This window comes from Megalobrama amblycephala, linkage group LG13 (assembly GCF_018812025.1).
Source record: "Megalobrama amblycephala isolate DHTTF-2021 linkage group LG13, ASM1881202v1, whole genome shotgun sequence".
Lineage (NCBI taxonomy): Eukaryota > Metazoa > Chordata > Actinopteri > Cypriniformes > Xenocyprididae > Megalobrama > Megalobrama amblycephala.
Genome location: NC_063056.1, coordinates 14,250,094 through 14,273,232, shown reverse-complemented (window position 1 = coordinate 14,273,232; position 23,139 = coordinate 14,250,094). Strand labels below are relative to the sequence as shown.

Sequence of the window (23,139 nt, the reverse complement as noted above, 5' to 3'; positions counted from 1 at the left end):
AAAAGACCTCCGAAGAACAGGCGAATCTCAACATTTTCGATTTTTTGCTAGTGTTATCATCAAAGCAAACCTAGAACTTTCACAGCAGAAAAGGACACAAAACACACCTCAGCGTTTTTTTCAAATATAAGAGTGGCATTTATGATACATTCAAACCTCAGACCACAAACTGTATTTACACTAGAGAGAATAAAAATACAAAATAATCATCATTAATGAATTACTGAATTGTAGTAACCAGTTTAACTGTGGTATTTATAGTAAGACTATAGTTACCACATATTAAACCAGTGTAACTTTGTAAACAAACTAGGAAATGCTACTGCCATAAGTGTTATAAAAATGCATGAGATTTCCTCCCTCCCCTTAAATATATTAGTTTGCATGAATCTACAACATTTTCCCCAAAATCCAATACTGTAAAAGCATGGTACATTTTCATGCTTTTGACTGTTTGAATGAAAATTTTGTTTTTAACTGTTCATCATACTGTACATCACTTGTCAAATGTGATAATATTGCCTAAATGTATATGTGGCATTTCTAAATCCATTACTTATCCAGTGAATATAAAAAGGTTAATGATCTCTGAAATGACTTTCTCATATTTTCACTAAACATTGAGCAGCTCCAATGGTTCAACAGTCCCAAACCAGCTCCAACAGGTCTCAGTGGAGAAGTGTTCCTCGCAGATTCAGTGCAGCGTTCGACTCTGACACATCTCGTGAGGAGAACTCTGAGATTTATTCAGGCAGGTCAGCGATTTGGGGCAGAAGCCTGAGCTCGAACACAGGACAGTCACCAGGAAGGAAGGTTCAAAGGGCATGAACTCGCGGTAGGAGTCAGCGTCACACGTTACCTGTAACATTTGATTTGAATGTTAGATTAGCACACATGCTTGAGTGCCTGTGTAATTCTCTGTGTAAAACCTCTCTGTACCTTAGTAAAGGATGAGAGGAACAGGTGAATGTAAGAGAGGCCTGATAGAGATGAGTCTGTTGGATGCCTTGTGAAACTCATCTTATAAGCCTGTAAGGAACAAATATGGAATATAAAAGGTTGACAAAGACAAATGTTGGGTTGATTGCTAAATAACAGTAAAAAGAGTATTATTGTAGACTAGAGCAGAGGTTTTTCAAGTAGGGGGCCACAAGAAAGTGCTAGGGGTCTATTGAAAAGTAAAAAAAAAAAAACAGTGGAAAAAAATGTCAAATTAATTAATTTAGTTAAAAAATTATAAGATTAAAATAAATAAAAATTTGATTAAAATAAATGAATAAATAAATAATAAATCTAACACCACAGTACTAAAATGAGTAGAAAAACATCATAATTTGAACATGGTTTGTACAGACGCTATAAAATTAAATTCCAGGACATTCAAGGACTTCAAGCACTACTTTTTTGGCTTTCAAGGACTACAATCAGAGATCTCACTTATCAAAACAATATCTTCAAGCACTTTAAGCACCTTGTAAGAACCCTGTTAATAGTACTTAATACTCAGCTAACAAAATTATATTCTATGAACATTTTTCTGACGTTCTTATCAAGTATGAAAACTTTATTTCTGAATAATCTATGAACATCCAAAATGTCAAGTATTTTTATTGTTTTATAAGCTTTTCTTTTTTTTTTGGATATGCGAACATTAAAGGATTAGTTCACTTCAGAATTAATTTCCTGATAATTTACTCACCCTCATGTCATCCAAGATGTTTATGTCTTTCTTATTTTAAGTCGAAAGGAAATTAAGGTTTTTGTGGAAAACATTCCAGGATTATTCTCCTTATAGTGGACTTCAGTGGGGTACAACGGGTTTAAGGTCCAAATTACAGTTTCAGTGCAGCTTCAAAGGGCTCTACACGATCCCAGACGAGGAATAAGGGTCTTATCTATCGGTCATTTGCAAAAAATTAAGAGACCACTGCAATTTTTTATTAAATCAGCATCTCTACAAGTATGGAAGCCATTCCATTCCAATGTCCGTTGAATTCCAACACAGGCACATCCGGTGATCACCTGAACCAAATCTTATTTAATAAGGAAAAGTATAAAAAAACACTTTGTGCTTACACTATCCTCTTGCAGTGGGACCAGCTGGATGGCAAAAACAGTGCTAGTAGTACCTCAAAAGTAATTGGAATCAAAAAATAACTATTGACCATGCCAAAAAAAGTTGAAAAGGAAAGTTTTGAGTGAGGAAAAGAAGGGTTCAATTCTGGCTTTACTGGCAGAGGGATACAGTGAGCGTCGGGTTGCTTCCATCCTTAAAATTTCAAAGATGGCGGTTCATAAGAACAAGGTCAAGCAGCAGACATTGGGGACAACAAAGCTACAGACCGGCAGAGGGCGAAAACAACTCTCCACTGACCGGAATGACCGCCAACTCATTCGAATGTCACTCAACAACCGTAGGATGACATCAAGTGACCTACAAAAAGAATGGCAAAGGGCAGCTGGGGTGAAGTGCACGGCGAGGACGGTTAGAAACAGGCTCCTAGGGGCAGGGCTGAAGTCGTGCTATGCTAGAAAAAAGCCCTTCATCAATGAGAAGCAAAGAAGAGCCAGGCTGAGGTTTGCAAGAGACCATAAGGATTGGACTGTAGAGGACTGGAGTAAGGTCATCTTCTCTGATGAGTCCAATTTTCAGCTTTGTCCAACACCTGGTCGTCTAATGGTTAGACGGAGGCCTGGAGAGGCCTACAAACCAGTGTCTCGCACCCACTGTGAAATTTGGTGAAGGATCGGTGATGATCTGGGGGTGCTTCAGCAAGGCTGGAATCGGGCAGATTTGTCTTTGTGAAGGACGCATGAATCAAACCACGTACAAGGTTGTCCTGGAAGAAAACTTGCTTCCTTCTGCTCTGATAATGTTCCCCAACTCTGAGGACTGATTTTTCCAGCAGGACAATGCTCCATGCCACACAGCCAGGTCAATCAAGGTGTGGATGGAGGACCACCAGATCAAGACCCTGTCATGGCCAGCCCAATCTCCAGACCTGAACCCCATTGAACACCTCTGGAATGTGATCAAGAGGAAGATGGATGGTCACAAGCCATCAAACAAATCCAAGCTGCGTGAATTTTTGCACCAGGAGTGGCATAAAGTCACCCAACATCAATGTGAAAGACTGGTGGAGAGCATGCCAAGACGCATGAAAGCTGCGATTCAAAATCAGGGTTATTCCACCAAATATTGATTTCTGAACTCTTCCTAAGTTAAAATATTAGTATTGTGTTGTTTAAAAATGAATATTTTCTTTCCATTATTCGAGGTCTGACAACACTGCATCTTTTTTGTTATTTTGATCAGTTGTTGCTTTCGGCAAATAAATGCTCTAAATTACAATATTTTTATTTGGAAATTGGAAAAAATGTTGTCAGTAGTTTAGTAGAATAAAACAAAAATGTTAATTTTACCCAAACACATACCTATAAATAGTAAAACCAGAGAAACTGATAATTTTGCAGTGGTCTCTTAATTTTTTCCAGAGCTGTATATATATACACTTCTTAACCAGAAATGCTCGTCTTGCACTGCTCTGCTCTGCAATCATCACGTCAGTGGAAGTACTGAGCAAGTGTTTAGTAATCAAACGTGCAAAGTACAAAAAAAGGTAAACCTACGATGTCTGAAGTTAGAGGAGAAAATGAGATGGAGTTTTTCGCCCTACAGCAGTACTTCCGCCTACATCACGCGTGACCTTTCCAACATGATTACGTAATGTGTGGAACATCACAGAGCAGTGCAAGACAAGCATTTGTGGTTAAAAAGTATATTTATTATTTATTTATTTATTTTTAGAAAATGATTGATCGTTTCGTTAGATATGCCCCTTATTCCTTTGCTGGGATCGTGTAGACTAGAGCTCTTTGAAGCTGCACTGAAACTGTAATTCGGAACGAATTCAAGTCATTGAAGTCCACTATATGGAGAAAAATCCTAGAATGTTTTCCTCAAAAACCTTAATTTCTTTTCGACTGAAGAAAGAAAGACAAACATCTTGGATGACATGGGGGACGACATTTTATCAGGAAAATTTAATTCTGAAGTGAACTAATCCTTTAAGGGAACATTCCATTTTATAATTTTACAGACATTATGAAAACGTTAGTTTTGAACATCCTCTAACAATCTGAAACAAGTAGTAACATTTAAAAAAAAAAAACACATTAGATAAACGTTTCAGAAAAAAAAAGTTCTATGAAGGATGTATATAAATTACATTTTTGTGCTAACATTTTGAGAACATTACTAAAGAACAAATAACTTTACAGTTACTAGAAGAACATTTGTTCATAACTTTAGCCAAGAGAATGTTAGCCACAGTTCTGAGAACGTTCCCTGTTAACTGGGTAGAAAACAAAAAATTCCAAATTTTTTTTTGCAATTAATTTTTGCACAATATAAATGGGGTGTTTTGTACAAGAAACTATTTAAGATGTCTGGTGAATTTTAGTATGGGGTGATCATATTTGGGGGTGGCATCTAAGATTGAAAACCCCCAGACTAGAATAATCTAACTTACATCCAGTGCCACCTGTAGAGCAGAGTACTGCACCCAAACCTCCTGCTGTTTAGAGGGGGGAAGAGAGAATGTGCCAGCCTGTCCCGAACCCTTGGTCACACTCAGATAATGAGACCACACGCACATACTCTCTGACTCTGGGTTGTCGGCCTGTGTGTGGACTAGTGACGAGAAACATAGAAGAGGATTAAAAACACTCAAAAACACATTACGCATGCATATTCATATTGAAATCCATACTAACTTACTATCAGGAAGCAGAAGGTGGAGAAGATCTTTAGCCATCAGAGATCCCAGAGTCCCATAATTCAGTGCCCTAGAGAATATTATAATTCTATTATAATATAATATTAGAATATAATAATCTCTCTCTCTCGATAGGTTAATTAATTCAAATAAATGTTATAATTCACTTTGCCTCCACGTCGTGCATTTAAATCGTTTAATGCATAGCTAACTGTGGATTATCCCTTATGTAAACATTTTTATCTAACTTTCATACATTCATATTTATGCATCATACATCCTTAGCACATAAAAACTAGAATAGGATAACTAGAGTGCATTCTAAGAATGAGGAATAATCGCAGTAAAATTACACATAACATAATAACATTTTACTAACAGCGGTGCAAAGTATATCAAGATATACCCATATTGATATTTTTACCACTGACTACATATTCTGTGTTTATGTTGTAAAAAGATACCTGGGATATGAAGAATGGAAGAAAGGCAAAACAAACATTCCAACAGGGATGATGATGTCATTACCAGAGATGGATGGAGTGATAGACAAACTAGAGGAGAGGAAAGACAAATGTAAAATGGATGATGACTTAAAGTCAGCATGAAATGATTATCCACCCTATCTATTTTCAAAATGCCTTTTATTGATCTTATTGTAAATGATTCATCCCTGTACATGTTTCACTTTATTCAAAATGTCATAACTTGATCTGACACAATGACAGATTTTTCCAATCATTTAGTCAACTTAAACCCCAACCTTTTTTGCAATCAACCTCAAGCTCACATTCAGAGCTTCCTCCATCCCTTTAACAACCGACAGATAGATCCAAGTCCCAGCCCTACGTTTTTCTTCATTTTTGTTAATCCGTTTCACTCTTATGTATGCACAATACGGAAAAAAAGATGTTGCTCTATTACATAGCGACTTTAATATCAGAATAGTGGTAATCCAGTAAAAAAGGATATAAAAAACAAAAAGATGAGACTAAAAAGTACAGTTCAGTACAGTACAGTACGGCACGCAATTTTTGTTGTGAATGGTTGTGAATGGTACCCAAATTCCGAACCGCTCCGTACCACTTTTTTGGGACCCTTCCGTTGGGGTAGCACAATAGTACCAATATTACTGGTACCAAAAGGGAGGAGCTACACTCACTGCAGAACGTTGATTGGTTGACAGAGAATCGTCACTTGAGCGTGCTACAAAGGGAATGACAACACAATACCGTTGCAACACAATGTGTATTTTTTGGCTGTTTTTCCTTGCAGAATTCAGCCTTTGCTCAAACAAAGCTGCTGTATGTCCTCCATTGTTGTTTACTGTCACTTCTTCACACGAGAATGATGTTGATCGCTACTTTCTGACATACACCACGCCTATCAAGTAAGGGTACTGTTGGCGGTGGAAACGCAAGCTGGTTCAGGGTTTACCGTCCCAATTCATACTGGACTGTACTGAACTGAACCGTACCACTCGGTGGAAACAAGCCATTAGATAAATGTGAAATTAAAGGTGCAATATGTAAGAATTTTGCAGTAAAATATCCAAAAACCCCTAGGCCAGTGTTATCCATTTTGTTCACTTGAGTACTTACAATATCCCAAATGTTTGCAACTATTTGTAAATCGTGAGCCAATTGAAATTTTAACCAAGGCTCCGGGACGTGTGAGGAGTCGCCTGTCAATTGCGTCATACCCGCGTTACCTTTGGTTTCCGGTTTTATTTAGTAGAAACCATGGAAACACCAAAAACGCTTTAATATTTACATGTTTTAATAGGCAAGGAAACAACTGTTTTGATATAATTCTAGACAGAAAACTAATTGTTGTTATATAGCTCAACACGTTTAGCCTTATTGTTTAAATCTAATTTTTTTTACCATGCTTTACCATGCCTCAGAGAAAAACACTATTTTGTGAAGTAGCTAACATAGCATAATCAGATGCAGCTTTATTTTTAGTAACAGTAATACAGCATTATCTCCATCATACAATACATTTTAAAATTAATTGCATGCCATTTATCAACACAAGCCATCCAGCATTTAATATGATATTCTAAAATCGATCTATCCTACTGCAGTGTGCAACAGTGTCTCACAGCAGCCACTGAGTGAACGTACAGAGTAACATTATAACATAATTTTCAACACACTCAAATGTATCTAATATGATAATCAGAGCTGCGTTACCTCATACTCATGACTGGAAAAGCGGAAGCGGCGCCGGCGACTGCGGGATAATAAAAGTTCTGCTGCTCGTGAGGCATGTGTTGCGCAATCGCTCCGGTGGTCTCGTTCAGCTCCCACAACACTCGATCCTGCTCTGCTTCATACTACAGTAACGTTAATAATCGCATCCATGAACATGATTTCTTCTCGAGTCCTATCCCAATTCTTTTCTACCAGATGTGAGGTAAAGACCACATGTCCCAAGATTTCGTCCCTCAAACTTGGCATCATCAAGCTACGCCTTTGTTTTGAATAGGCCTCTAGCGACCTCTAGTGGACAGAGGATCTTACATATTGCACCTTTAATGTTAAGTTAATTAGCGATTTAGTTAATGTGAACTAAAATTTGACATTCAGATCAAATTAGTTGAGTCTTTTGAAGATAAACACTATTTGCATAATCATAAATATAAAATAATATGTACTGCAAATAACAGGTCACGTGAGCATTATAATGTATTAATTTTGAGTTTTTCAAATGTTTATTTTGGGAGGAGGGGAATTAATTGATAATTAAAAAATAAAAGTATATTTTAAAGTATATTAGTTAAGAAATAAAAGTAAAACCTTTGTATAATATATAAAATAAAATAATTATAAATATAATGATAAATATAAAAAATAAATATAATATATTTATATTACTGTAAAAAAAAACTATACACATAGTTATATGTATAAAAACTGTGATTTTAAATAGACTACTATGAAATAATATAAAAATCCAACAATTTTTTTTTTCATATTTGGCATTGTGACAAAACATTACCTTAAAGTTCATTGCTAATATGCGAGCACTCACCCTTCAGTCCGTGTGCTGTGTGAGAGCAGTCTGCACCTGATCTTCTGCTCCAGCACCAGCATCTGCAGGTAGTTGGAGAAAAAATCCTCATCTTTCAAATCCATCTAGTGCGAAGAGGAAGAGAAACACAGCTAATGAAGAATATTTCATTCACACATCCCACTACACCGATTGTCCATTTATGTATCTTCAAATAAGGCTACCTCTGCATAGAGATGGTCGAGTTCTGTATGACTGAGGTTATTTGTTATAGTGGAGAGTCTTGGATTAAGAGATTTTATCTGAAAAAGATAGAATTATCAGAACAAAATCCACACACAGTTTAATTTGGATATAGTTTTGAATATGATTCACAACATACTTTATTCAAAATAAAGCTTGATGATGTTTTGTCCCTCCAGCTCAGATCTGTTAGTTTCTTCTTGAGGGATGAATAAACATCATGAATCAACTCTTCAGCCTGGCAGAGAGAAAAATACATGTGTCATTGCTCTATTAAATACATGTTTGTGCATAATCAATCCTTTATTTCTTCATGAGTCCAACCAAAATGTACCTCTTTCTGTGCATGTCTTTCTCTAATTACATGACTGAGTAAGACATCAAATCCTCGCTCCGTCTGCTGAACACATCGCCACCAGCGTGGCATCTCCTAAAATCACAGACAGTGTAAGCGAATGAAATATATAATGCAGTCTGAGCTGAAAATTCACTTCGCACAAATAGGCTTTGTGAGGAATCAATTCAATGCCGACCCACCTCCTGCATGTCTCCAGTCACAATGGAATAGTTTCTCATTGTTTGGAAGAACCTCGAGTCCAGCGCAGGGATGAGTGTTTGCAACAGACTAAAGATCATGTATGTGTGAAGAGGACCACTGCGGATTTATACACAGGCACATACGGACAAAAAAACAAAAAAACATTTGTATCATTTATCAAGATCCATCAAATTTTAAGAAATCATGCCAAAAAGTGACTTACGTGCCCATCGTCTTATGCTGGAATTGCCATTGGCTGATTGTCTGGGACATGTGGATAATGTACGGGAGATTGTGGACTAAAACAATATCTGATTGGCTGATAGGAAGTGGCTGAAATATGGCTTGTAGGCAAGCAAGCCAATCAATGGCTGAAGCCCGAGTCTGTGAGGCACAGGAAAAACAGCTCCTTTAGAACACAGTTCACTTACAATACATTATTTGGGTTAATGACATTTATCCACATCTATTCTATGTACTTAATCAATTTATTCACACAATAACTTGAATCACATCTTCTATGATGAGCATGTTTTTAATTTCTGAAATAGAATTTACATATTTTGATATTTTTGGGGGGCAAATTTTTTTGGGGAAATGTGTAAATGTGTGATATATGGAAGAGGATTATGGCCAAGCAATAATAAAAAAATAAAACCATCTCGAGATTAAAGTTGTTAAATTTCGTGAAAAAAGTCGAAATAAAATGTTGAGAATAAACTCATTAAATTACGAGAATAAACTCATTAAATTACGAGAAAAAAGTCGTTAAATTACGAAAATAAATTCGTTAATTTAATGACTTTATTCTCAACATTTTATCTCGACTTTTTTCTCGTAATTTAATGACTTTATTCTCAACATTTTATCTCGACTTTTTTCGCGAAATTTAACGACAGTTTTCTCATAATTTAACAAATTTGTTCTCGTAATTTAACAACTTTTTTCTCGTAATTTAATGACTTTATTCTCAACATTTTATCTCGACTTTTTTCTCTAAATTTTAACGAGTTTTTTTCTCGTAATTTAACGAGTTTATTCTCAACATTTTATCTCGACTTTTTTCTTGAAATTTAATGAGTTTTTTCTCGTAATTTAATGAGTTTATTCTCAACATTTTATCTTGACTTTTTTCTCAAAATTTAACAAGTTTTTTCTCGAAATTTAACAACTTTAATCTCGAGATGGTCTTATTTTTTTATTATTGCTTGGCCCTAATCCTCTTCCGTAGTGATACAACTGTCCTGATATATAATAATGAAGAAAAAAATAAAGCCTAATTAAAATTTAATTCTTGAAAGGAAACAATTTTGTAGTTTGGCCTAAACATTTATTATTTCTTCGATTTTTTTTTTTTTTTTCAAATCTTCACTGCTTATTAATATTTTTTTTTTTAATTGTCAACCAAATCCAAGTCATGTGGTCAACAAAATCATAGGACCAGCCAACATTATTGTTATTGTTAATTAAAGCTGAAATAAAAATATATGAAAGCTATTTAAAAAACAAAAAATAAAAATGACAACAAATTTACTAAAACTTTAAAATTGAAAATTAAAAATAAAAGCCATTTCAAAATATGATTAAATTCTATAATATATAAATAATACTAAAATAAACTCTGTGTGAGGTCAATGAGTCTTTTAAAATATCAAACGATTCAACCTTTTTATGACAAGGTTAGTTGTACTGTAATATAGTGCTGCTGCCCAAAATAGTTAATTAATATAAGTAAATAATTTATGATATTTGAAAAAAATAAAAATAAAAATTAAAGACATTTTTGAAAATAAATCTTGTAATAAGTTGTAAAGAAAATACTTTTTACTATTTATATCACATAATATCTTGAGTCATTCAATTTAAGCTTGAAAAGGAATAAAATCTTGAAAAAGGAATAAAAGTTTTTCCAAAACCATATGAAACAAACATGAATACAAAGAGAACATTTCAACTGTTAACTGTCAGTGTAGTGGAACACATGGTGTGCTTTAAAAATACAAATTTATTCAACAAGCTTTTTATTTCAAAAACTTTTGGCATTAATTTACTTCCATAGTGCTTTTTATTGCTTTTTTTCTCTATGACATACAGTAATCATCATAAATTATGTATTATTAGAAGGCTTAAACACTCAAAATTCCCTCATTCTGTGGAAACAATTTTGAAATTGTACATTACTATGGAAACGGTTCTTTAAAACCTTTTAGCAGCCTCAGTTTTTGGAATATCAACTTCAAATTTGGAACACAATTTGGTTAGACATATGGCATTGATTTTCTAGCAATTTTACTTTCACTTACAATTTTGCTTTCACTTCTGCAATAATCTGCTGAGTGTCGTCTTTAAAAAGAGACCAACCTTAAGTCAAAAAAAGTGTGTGTGTGTGTGTGTGTGTGTGTGTGTGTGTGTGACAATTAACAGGTTAAACTAGATTTTTTTTTTTTTTTTAAGATTTTTGTGATCGTGAACACTCTTATTTGTTATTGACCCATTTATATATGTCAGACAGGAAAACCAATTTACACAAAAACACACAGACCTGTAGCTCTCGGATGGTAATTCTGTGGTAGAGCAACTTCTGACTGAGGCGGTAGCGAAGAGGAGATGTGGCCACAGCGAGAGTTGTGGACAGAGATATGTAAAGACCACAGTGCTGAGTGGTTCCATTGGAGGGAACACCCAAGAGAGCCAAATACTGACCACAGGACGAATAGAATGGACGCAAATACTGAGAAATAGGAACAGAGACAGACAACAAAAGAGATGTTAACAAAATACCAAAGAACCCTGTATAATAATGCATTATGAACATTAGCCGCTAGTTATATGTGAAATCTGGTGCTAAGCTGAACAGGAAATACATACCCGAGTACTAGCTTTGGATTTATGTGTCTCGCTATTCCAGTCAATAGGGAATTGAAAATGAGGCTCATCAATCTATGGAAATGTAAACAGCAATGTAAACACCCAACAAATGTAAACACCCAACAAACACACTTAAAGCTCATTAAAAAATGACCTGCAGATTTATGCAATATAAAAATGCATTTACAAAACAAAAATGTTTTGAATTCACTGCAATATGTTACATGATCCATTTTTCCATTACAGTACAAAATTAAATAAAAGTATAAAACTAAATTAATTCCTTAATTTTTAAATTCTTAAATTGACCTCTTTTTTATAGATGGTAATGAAATTGAAAGACTAACACCAGTGTAAGTGTTCAGCTACATCTAATTGTTTTGATAGCTTTTTAATTTTTTAGATGTGGAATATATTTTAATATGCTATTATTGTAGAAAATGCTGTCTTGTTCAGTTTAGTATTATGTTAGGTTTTGAACTTAAGTTTAAAGAGGTCAAGAATTGAGAAATCACATTTTTTTGACATGTAAGAGGTCATTGTACTATAAAAACATCCTGTAAGTTTCAGAACTCAAAACTTCCTTAATAATCCAAAAACAAGCTCCGAAAATGACTAGTTTGGGATTTCATCACATTATGACGTAATAGTGCGACGAAAGATCGCCTCTGCAGAATATAATTAACGCATACTTCATCATCATTACATCTTTGGCCCCACCTACTGGCACGTTAGTGAGAAGAGAGATACAGGACCACTGGACTAAAAATAACATTATCTTCCAATGGATCCTAATGCTAGGAAAGTGGTTATTTATTTTCAACTATGTGAATGTCTCAGTAGAACATTATTTGTTCGTACTGTTCATTTCACTGTGGATTCTTCGGTAAATCAGTCGCAATTTCGGCGCAGGCTTTGCAAACAGACTTTCACTGTGATATATGGAGCTGACAGTAATGCCTAATATAAGTAACCGTGTTACTTCTAATGTCTGATCGGTGATCAATGATTTCAGATAATGATTCATGTACAGTCAGACGTTCTTTGTCTCAAAATTGTTTATTGTCAATGTTTATGCGTCCGTAAATCAAGCCAGTGACTAAACAGTCAACTTCACATTGTTTCTTGACTAATTGCTTCACATTAGTAGCATAAATCTAAAATTAGCCAATCACAACAGTGGTGGTTTACACTGAAGTCTCACAGCAGACACGCCCCTTAAAGGTGCCCTAGATTCAAAAATTTAATTTACCTCGGCATAGTTGAATAACAAGAGTTCAGTACATGGAAATGACATACAGTGAGTCTCAAACACCATTGTTTCCTCCTTCTTATATAAATCTCATTTGTTTAAAAGACCTCCGAAGAACAGGCGAATCTCAACATAACACCGACTGTTACGTAACAGTCGGGGTGTACGCCCCCAATATTTGCATATGCCAGCCCATGTTCCCAACATTATGAAAGGCATTAGACAAGGGCAGAACATCTGGATCTGTGCAGAGCTGAATCAACAGACTAGGTAAGCAAGCAAGGACAATAGCAAAAAATGGCAGATGGAGCAATAATAACTGACATGATTCATGATAACATGATATTTTTAGTGATATTTGTAAATTGTCTTTCTAAATGTTTCATTAGCATGTTGTTAATGTACTGTTAAATGTGTTCAAAGTTACCATCGTTTCTTACTGTATTCATGGAGACAAGAGCCGTCATTATTTTCATTTTTAAACACTTGCAGTCTGTATAATTCATAAACACAACTTCATTCTTTATAAATCTCTCCAACAGTGTAGCATTAGCCATTAGCCACGGAGCACAGCCTCAAACTCATTCAGAATCAATGTAAACATCAAAATAAACACTGTACTTACGCGATTAGACATGCTGCATGACGAAAACTTTGTAAAGATCCATTTTGAGGGTTATATTAGCTGTTTGAACTTTTTTTATGTTGTTTAAGGCAAGCGCGAGCTCTTGGGGCGTGAAGCACCAGATTTAAAGGGCCACACACCCTGAAACGGCTCATTTCTAATGATGCCCCAAAATAGGCAGTTAAAAAAATGAGTTAAAAAAAATCTATGGGGTATTTTGAGCTGAAACTTCACAGACACATTCAGGGGACACCTTAGACTTATATTACATTTTTTTAAAAAACATTTTTCTAGGGCACCTTTAAAACAGAGTGTTCAGATAAGAGGGCTAAAATCAGGGTAGAAAATGACCATTTATTTCTAAATTATGACATTTTTTAATGTGAAAAATAATTCTAACATTATAAGTGCACCTCAGGAAAAATACACCAAAACACACTCCAAACCCATGATCGGCAACTGTTTTTTCGTTCTATTCCGGACTTCCCACTGACTGCATTGCAGTCATTTCCCAAAATGTAATTTGTGTGGAAATATTATGAAGTCTGTAAACAGGACATTAACACAGGCCAGAGACGGAACAAGCTGAAGATGGGTGCAAAGAAAAGAACACAGAGACGCGGCAGCAGAGAAAATACTGTACCAGGCACAGCAAGCTCACCGTTCATGATGCCCAAAATATTGGAAGAAAAATATAAATATTGAATTGCGGGTGGGGGTTTATATGAATGTATCTCTATAGGGAACTGACTGTCTTCAGAAATGTTTTGATGGCATTTTCTTCTCCTCTAACCTCCGTATAATGCCGGTTTATAAGCGCAGCACTGCTTTGTGTACAGCGATAACAAAGGAAACACTATATTGCTGCTGTTCCATCTAATTAAAAAAAAAGAGTGAAGCATCTTTGTTTGGATCATGATTAAATTCAGTGTTCCAATTTCAAACAGATATTTTTGTTTAAGGTCAGTTTGGCCTGTTAAGGCCAATTCTCACTGCACAGACAAACACGTTTGTTGGGTTTTGTCTGATCAGTGTGTTACCCTTGTTGGCATCTGTTAAAGTTGGTCGGTGTTTGTTTTCACCTGGCTGACCATGTTTAATCAGTGTCTGTTGGGGCAGTGTGAACATGACAGTGATTTTTTTCATAGAATTCTAAATCCAATTGCCAACTTGTTTGTTGGTGTTTGTCTGTGTGGTGTCAATTGGCCTTTATAGAGCAAGTAAACAAATATCAGAATCGGAATTAGAATCAAAAATAAAAAAAATCATGATCTGTGCATCCCTAGAGTATGTAAACGTGCAAACTGACCTGTAGGTACAGTACATAGAATTATGGTGGTGGTTGTGTCTGACTGAGAAAAGAATTCATGTAAATTGAAAGATGTAGTCAGTGAATTCATTTTGTGTCAAAGCAATGGAAAATGATCTACAGTTTAGCCCATTTAAACTGCTTAATGCTCACTGTGTGAAGAGTTTTGAAAAAGTGACCTAAGCATTGAGAAATAGTTTATATAATTATTTTTTATATAATTTAGCATTAGTGATCACCTGTATGTAGTGTTTATTGGAAGCATTTTGCTCTTCACCAGAGTCTGGCCCTACATACACACTGAAGAAAGGAAATGTTGAGTACTGGCTCATCAGCAGGGTGAGGGTGGTGTTAAAATCTTTCTGATTCCATTCACCCGATACTGCCCAGCCACCTAACTACACACAGAGAGAGAGGGAGAGAATAAAAAAACACTCAAGCAAAATACACGATGCAACATAAGAGTTTTTTTTGTACTTTCTGTTATCCTAAAAAGTGTGTGTACCTGCTGGAGTAGTGTGAGGAAGCGTTCTGGACCCACTTTCTTTGGGGATTCTGCATCCATGCAGGTCTTGAAGAATTTCTTTGCTTTCTGTTCTGCAGCACTCATAGAAACACCCTCCTCAGGAGACTCTGATCACACAGAGATCATACAGATTGAAATAACCAGTACTTCGGTACATTGTCACGTTGATCAAAATATATTATATGAGTTCAAATATTCTTACCCCCCAAAACATCTAGACCAGGGCTTCTCAACTCTGGCCCTTGAGATCCACTTTCCTGCAGAGTTCAGCTCCAATCCTAATCAAACATACCTGAACCAGCTAATCAAGGTCTTCAGGATTACTAGAGACTTCCAGGCAGGAGTTTTGGAGGTGGTTGGAGCTAAACTCTACAGGACAGTGGCCCTCCAGGAGTGGAGTCTGACACATGTGGCATTAAATGCAAAAAGGTTGTCATAATCTGTCAAGCATATTTTCCATACATTTCTATTTGATTTTTTTTTTTTTTTTTGTCCTGAATTGATGAATTGCTCTCAGGTGAATCTTGATTTTCACCATTTAAGGGGAATGTGTGAAGCGTTAGATTTTTCCCACGCTGCATTGCAAGGGAAGGTGTCCGATGTGGATGAGAATCTGTGACCCCACAGACCGGGACACCAGGAGGTGTAGAAAGACTTCACTGTAATTCCCCATATAGTTCTGCATGTACAGTTTTGCCTAAGCGGCACTTTACCTTTCTCATTTTGTGTTGCTGTAATCACAAATAAATTGTACTGCAATGTGTTGACAAACAAACAGTAAAAGCATAAATGTGAATCCTGTCCAATCTCTTTCAATCAATATCCCACATACTGTATGCATATTTTTGTACTATTGAAATTGATACATGCCAAACAGAACAAGTGTGCAATCGTCATCAAAACCGTAGCCATAATTTTCATCAGGAAATGGGTAGTTGACAAATAGGCGGTAAAAAATGCTTTTTTTGTAAAACACCAGTTTTGGAAAAAAAAAAAAAAAAAGTCTGATGTTTGAGAAAATATGAGGGGTCACTAACTTTATCAATTCTTTCACTGTTTTTTTTTAAACATTTTTACTGAACTGTACCGTAAATGTGTCCTATGGTGTGACATAGCAAAAATTAAGAAAAAACTTAATAATATACAAATAGCATGAGAGAGATTTATCTTCATTGTTAAACAATTATTTTCATGAAAAACATTATTTTTTCCACACGACATGTTAGACTTGTTGGACATTTTCAATAAATATGAGACAAAGTTTGCTGTCAACCTTTCAAAACTGCTGAAAATTATACCATTTTAAGATGAGTGATGATTATACCTCCCCTACTGCAATACTCAACTTCTAAGATATTTTGAGATAAAGACAAATCAGCAATTCTTTTATGTGTGTCACAGCATAGGACATTAAAGGACAGAAATGGTAGATATTGCATTAAAGAGAGTGAGGGGTATTACATTAAAGTATTTTTCATTTAACCTTGAATGTGTCAAAGAAAATTACATTTTGATACAAAAAAAAATATTAAAATGTTTTTTTTTTTTTTAAATCAACAAAATGAAACCATAGGATGTTTCAGCCTTTAGAGTCAGTTAATGACCTTGCTATTTGTAGCTAACATGTCGTTAGCAGTTAGCAAGACACATCTGCATAATTTTCCATGATTATGTACTTTAACATACATTTTTAATTAAAAATATAATTTAGGGGTGTCACACCAAAGGACAAGAAAACTTAAAGGTGCCCTAGATTATGTTTTTAAAAGATGTGATATAAGTCTAAGGTGTCCCCTGAATGTGTCTGTGAAGTTTCAGCTCAAAATACCCGATTGATTTTTTTTAATAAATTTTTTTAACAGCTTATTTTGGGGAATCATTATAAACGCGCCGATTTTATGCTGTGGCCCCTTTAAATCCCATGCTCTCCGCCCACAGAGCTTGCGCTTGCCTTAAACAGTGCCTTAACAAAGTTTACACAGCTAATATAACCCTCAAATGGATCTTTACAAAGTGTTCGTCATGCATGCGTTGGATTATGTGAGTATTGTATACTGTTATATTGTTTACTTCTGATTTTGAATGAGTTTGATAGTGCTCCGTGGCTAACGGCTAATGCTACACTGTTGGAGAGATTTATAAAGAATGAAGTTGTGTTTTTGAATTTTACAGACTGCAAGTGTTTAAAAATGAAAATAGCGATGGCTCTTGTCTCCGTGAATACAGTAAGAAACGATGGTAACTTTAACCACATTTAACAGTACATTAGCTACATGCTAACAAAACATTTAGAAAGACAGTTTATAAAAATATCACTAAAAATATCATGTTATCATGGATCATGTCAGTTATTATTGCTCCATCTGGCATTTTTCGCTATTGTTCTTGCTTGCTTACCTAGTCTTGATGATTCTGTGCACATCCAGACGTTACTGCCTGCCCTTGTGTAATGCCTCGATCATGGGCTGGCATATGCAAATATTGGGTCATACATATTAATGATCCCAACTGTTATGTAACAGTCGGTGTTATGTTGAGATTCGCCTGTTCCTCGGAGGTCTTTTAAACAAATGAGATTTACATAAGAAGGAGGAAACAATGGTGTTTGAGACTCACTGTATGTCATTTCAACTCTTGTTATTCAACTGTGCCAAGGTAAATTCAATTTTAAATTCTATGGCACCTTTAAATATTTAAACAATTCTGAGACAAAAACTAACCATGTGCACATTTTTTATTATTATTTATTTATTTACTTTACTAACCATGTGCACATGTCATGGGCTTCACAAGGGGCTTCAGTAACATGACCTTGAATAGGGTCCTTCAAATAATTAAATTTTGTCCGTGGAATTGCCCAGTTTAATATCAGGATATGGCGTCACTCCAGAGGACATGGTTTTCAGTGACAAATTGTATCAAGATCGTACGCGTTTACAAATATATGGATGAAAAAAAGGATTGCCATTTACTAAAATAGACACTTGTAAAATTATGCCTGATGTATTTATTATTTTTAGGCTTTTCTTTTTAATTTATAAAAGTTGTAATTTATTGAACAATGCTTGAGACAGTCAAACCATAGGACAATTTTGAGATTTGGCTCAAAAATGTAAAAAATCTGTTTTTTCAACAACAGGTCCCTGTAAAACAAAGAAATGTTTAACCATTTACTGCATTTTAAATGATGACAATACTAATTATATTCATTTTTGTCATGTGTAACAGTGAAAATGCCATGTAATGTCAACAACCCAAATACTGACAAAGTTCACAGCTATATTAAGCATCTTGATTGTGAACAATGACACAAGGACTTGTCATTCTGATGGCAATGATTTTTTCATTAGCATAAATATTTACATTTAACTTTTGAGAGATGGAGCAAGGACTTGGAGCAATATACAGGCTTTTGCAGGTAATCCATTGTGTGTAGATAGATAGATAGATAGATAGATAGATAGATAGATAGATAGATAGATAGATAGATAGATAGATAGATAGATAGATAGATAGATAGATAGATTCTGTTTTAGGTACAAAAGATATAGTGGAATTTCACTCACCTAGTATTTCTTTAATGGCTTTCAGTAAAGCAGTCTGTCTGTCTGGAAATTTATCTAGCCGTCCATCGCTTTTTCCTTGAACATCTGCCTCTCTTCTCATCCTCACTAGTCCACCCATGCCCACTTCTCGTTTTTTGTCCAGTTCTCCATTGTCTTCATTGGAGAACCCACTGACTCTCTGTCTCCTCTTGTTAGTGGAAGATCCACCTGCTCCACAGGCATAGAGGAAGTAGTCACAGGGATCCACGTCAAGAGAAAACTGCTCTGATGCTCTTAGACAGGCGGGAGAAAGGCAAGGAGGAGCAGCTGAAACACAAGAGATAGAAATCACAACCACTGTTACCAATGAAATTAAACTATACCAGAATAAAGGCCTAGTTCCATAAGCTTGCACCTGATTTCCACTGTGATTCCTTTTGCAGGTGGGAATAGATAGCCAAACCTAACGTAGTTGCAAAGAGAGAGGAGGCAAAGAGAACCAATAAGAGACTGCAGTACTTGTTGCAGCCCATTGGATTTGGCTCATCAGAACGAGGCTGTTCCTCTGCTGTCGTGACCATTTCCTGTGGGTACATATTGAGATGAACGTGTTGTACAGAAATTTAAAAGCACAATTGGGAAAAGCTGGAATGCATAAATCATAGACTTTATGATGGATTGAAATTACATTGCCAGTGAAACATCCAACCACAATGAGAGCAAGTCCAATAAATGTTCACTAAAGGACAATGAAAAGTTAGAGAAGTGAAAATTACGCCAATGACTCATGTTTTTAATGTACATTTTCCACTTAAAATAGCTAACAGTTAATAATTATATTAATTAAACATGTGGACATTAAATATTTATTTGAGTTGTTTTATAATCCTTCATGTAGGCTATTATATTGTTTGTGATTTTTGGCTTTTATTATATCGTTAGCCTCATAGCATAATTGCCTAAGTCGTTTTTGGCCAAATTGTGATATCTGCCTTTGAAATATGATCTGGGCAATTATGAGGCTAACGATATACGTTAGTTGCGTAACTGACAGGAAGCTTATTGGGAAAGGGAAGGATCACAAACCGGGATGGTTTCATGGTTTCAAGTTGCCTGAAAAATAGTCCATTACAATGTAGAAACATCGACCAAGCAATAAGACAAAGTCGACAACAATATTACAGAAATATATATAAAAAATTATCTGAGGTATTTCGTTACAGCGATAAAGACGAAATGGCGGCAGTTAGGTTTTAACGTAAGAAGAGACGCGGATTCACATTATCGAAAGGTCAGTTTTTCCATTGTCAATAGATATATAAAACAATCCACAGAGGTCACTATTATCAAACCAGCAGCTTTTCACACGTGAAATTTCGATAAATTTGACCGCACATTAAAGAAGCGCCGATTTCAGTTACCTCAAGTGCCATGGACGACGGTACGAAATATCACACTAATATCACAATATCTTGTGATTGACCAATCAGAATCAAGTATTCCAGCGAGCCGTGTAATAGTGAACTTCCATCGCAACAACCCGAGCATTATGTTGGTGGAGGACAGTGAACCAGGAGTCTCTTAACCACACCACACCACTCATTATGTAGGCCTACTAGAGACCTTTCTGATATTTAAAGCAAGACTTCACCATTTAGGCAACAACTTAAATGCATATACAGCCTAGATACAAGAGCGCAGTGGTACTTAAGTGGGTGACTAGAGTTTGAATCTGATTCATGGCATTCCCTGATCCCAGCCCACCTTCTTCTGTCATTTCCTGTGACTACCACTGTCATATTAATACAACTGGCTAACGCCCCAAACAATGAAAAATTGGGTGTATCTTGAAAGCCTCACCTGATGAACAGCTGGGTTCTCGTCCATTCTTCTTTTGTGGCCGTTTGATCAGAATTCTTCCAACATGTTGGTCTTCCAGCGAAGCTTTCTATTTCGTCACACCGTTCCTCTTTCTATCTCTTCCTCCGTCAACCACAAGTCATCCAACTACTATCTTCCCTCATCACGTTCTCTGTTCACTCTTTCACTTACTGATAAACATGTAATGACCCGGCTTCCCACAAGACCCCTCTCTTTTACACATGCATAAATGGGGCATTTCTGGATGCATTTCCTGAACTTCACCATTTCTTAAATTTATGAGGGCCAGAAGATGATTTTGCTCCAAAATCCATCAATTGGATCAAGTCACCCAAGTCAAACTTGGGAAAACACAAACACTAAATGGGAAAAAAAGCTGCAAGTAAATTTTTAAAGCTTCGTCAGTGTAGGAAGTGTCATAGTTAATATTCATAAATATTCACATTTTTACATACACAGACGTCGACACTCCTGACTATCAGTGGCGTGTGTGAAGCTGGTGCGGGCTGATAAGAATTGAGGGGGTGTGAGAGGAGCAAAACCACAAAAGAGCACGTCACACATTGCGTGGGAACGAACATGTTTGGAAGCTGTCACATGTGAAAACGTAAATGCATACGGACCATCAAAAATACACATTACTATAAGAAGAAAATTAAACTGAAAAAGATGGTAAACAAGAAACATTTTCTTTTAAATCCACTGAAAGATAAAACAAAAAAAGTCTTATTTTTATAGTTTTATTAGTTCAGAATACAGTACAAATATGGAAGAAAAACAATGATAGCAAAAATAACACATTGGCATACTTTCAACAGTAAACATACACACATTCACATATTAAGAGAGAAAATTAGATGTTGCGTTTACAAAAAAGGTAATGTTAAATGGTAAATACATGGAGGCTAAACCACGAGTGTTCAAATGGTCCTTACTGAATTCAGCAGTATTGTGATACCAGCATGAAAATGAGGCAACTGTGAAACATGATGTATAAAAACACTAATAACAATAACAACAAATCATGCATAACGTGTTAGATTTGGTCATGTAATATTTTTATAATTAGAGCCATTGTTTTATTCGATTGCATCAAATACTAGAATTTCTTGGACATAATATAGTCAAGGGACGAGGCCAAGAAGAGAAACACACAGATGCAATGCAATATTCAAAATACTATGAGTGCTACCCTAAAGCCAAAATGAGTGGTCTTAGTTAGACAGTAGCTGCTATCGTAAACAACAACTAAACAAATGAGCTAAAATGTCAATGTTGGAAAACTGGAATTCTGTGCATTAATCACAGGGAATGCTGACTGTTAAAAATTTAATATTTCTGAGAAACGTTTAAGAGTTCAGTTTGCTCATGTTCGTTTGTCTACAGTAACACTGTTGCGTGATTTTGCTGAATATAACCAGGAGGCTCTAGTTAAAGGGTTAGTTCACCCAAAAATGAAAATTCGGTCATTTATTACTCACCCTCATGCCGTTCCACACCTGTGAGAACTTCGTTAATCTTCAGAACACAAATTAAGATATTTTAGTTGAAATCCGATGGCTCAGTGAGGCCTTCATAGGGAGCAATGACATTTCCTCTCTCAAGATCCATAAAGGTACTAAAAACATATTTAAATCAGTTCATGTGAGTACAGTGGTTCAATATTAATATTATAAAGCGACGAGAATATTTTTGGAGCACCAAAAAAAAACTAAATAATGACTTATTTAGTGATGGCCGATTTCAAAACACTGCTTCAGGAAGCATCGGAGCACAGAAAGTCACATGATTTCAGCCGTTGGCAGTTTGACACGCGATCTGAATCATGATTCGATACGCTGATTCATTTATGCTCCGATGCTTCCTGAAGCAGTGTTTTGAAATCGGCCATCACTAAATAAGTCGTTATTTTGTTTTTTTGGCGCTCCAAAAATATTCCCGTCGCTTTATATTAATATTGAACCACTGTACTCGCATGAACTGATTTAAATATGTTTTTAGTACCTTTATGGATCTTGAGAGAGGAAGTGTCCATTGCTCCCTATGGAGGCCTCACGGAGCCATCGGATTTCAACTAAAATATCTTAATTTGTGTTCCGAAGATTAACAAAGGTCTTACGGGTGTGGAACGGCATGAGGGTGAGTAATAAATGACAGAATTTTTAATTTTTGGGTGAACTAACCCTTTAAAGATATTCTGAAGCTCTTGTGTAGACAATACTATCTTCTCCACAATCCAGACGTTTTTAAAAAAGCTTTAGCTACGATGTCATAGACTTATTACAATATTAACAAAAGGCTCAGTGATTGATGTTCTTTTCTTTGGAAATACTTAATTGTCAAATCGACCAATTGTGCAATCGCTAAATACCTCTGGCAATATATGGAATGAAAAACAACTGAACTGAAACTGGCAATGATGATCAACGCAAACTTACTTAACTGTATCATCACATTTTGTTCGACATGTTTTAGGACAAAACCAATGTGCTTTTTTGTTCATTTACAGGTAAGCAGTTCTATAAGTAAAGCATGCAACTTTCCCTGCCTTTGTTT

The 23,139-nt window shown here is 35.6% G+C and overlaps 1 protein-coding gene across 2 annotated transcripts; it reads right to left on the bottom strand.

Annotated features, from left to right (window-relative positions):
- Positions 1-22,136, bottom strand: kel (Kell metallo-endopeptidase (Kell blood group)). 2 transcript variants are annotated; one of them, XM_048152838.1, is made up of 18 exons: positions 20,563-22,136; positions 19,118-19,286; positions 18,724-19,029; positions 15,137-15,264; positions 14,871-15,029; positions 11,446-11,517; positions 11,120-11,308; positions 8,801-8,961; positions 8,577-8,694; positions 8,374-8,469; positions 8,179-8,277; positions 8,021-8,098; positions 7,818-7,921; positions 5,243-5,332; positions 4,781-4,848; positions 4,533-4,693; positions 940-1,029; positions 1-859 (listed from the first exon to the last, which is right to left on the bottom strand). In XM_048152838.1, the coding sequence occupies exons 1-18, from the start codon at positions 20,587-20,589 to the stop codon at positions 695-697; spliced, it is 2,280 nt and encodes a 759-aa protein (XP_048008795.1). In that variant the 5' UTR covers positions 20,590-22,136; the 3' UTR covers positions 1-694. The 2 variants fall into 2 exon arrangements, with proteins under 2 accessions (XP_048008795.1, XP_048008796.1); XM_048152839.1 differs by lacking the exon at positions 20,563-22,136 and adding an exon at positions 20,124-20,522.
- Positions 22,137-23,139: the final 1,003 nt, after the last annotated feature.

Coding starts and splice junctions, on each gene's coding strand:
- kel (XM_048152838.1), bottom strand. CDS start 20,589: ATGGACGAGAACCCAGCTGTTCATCAG. Junction 7,922..8,020: donor TCGACCATCTCTATGCAGAG/GTAGCCTTATTT, acceptor TCTTCGCACTAG/ATGGATTTGAAAGATGAGGA. Junction 5,333..7,817: donor CACAGCACACGGACTGAAGG/GTGAGTGCTCGC, acceptor CCTCTCCTCTAG/TTTGTCTATCACTCCATCCA.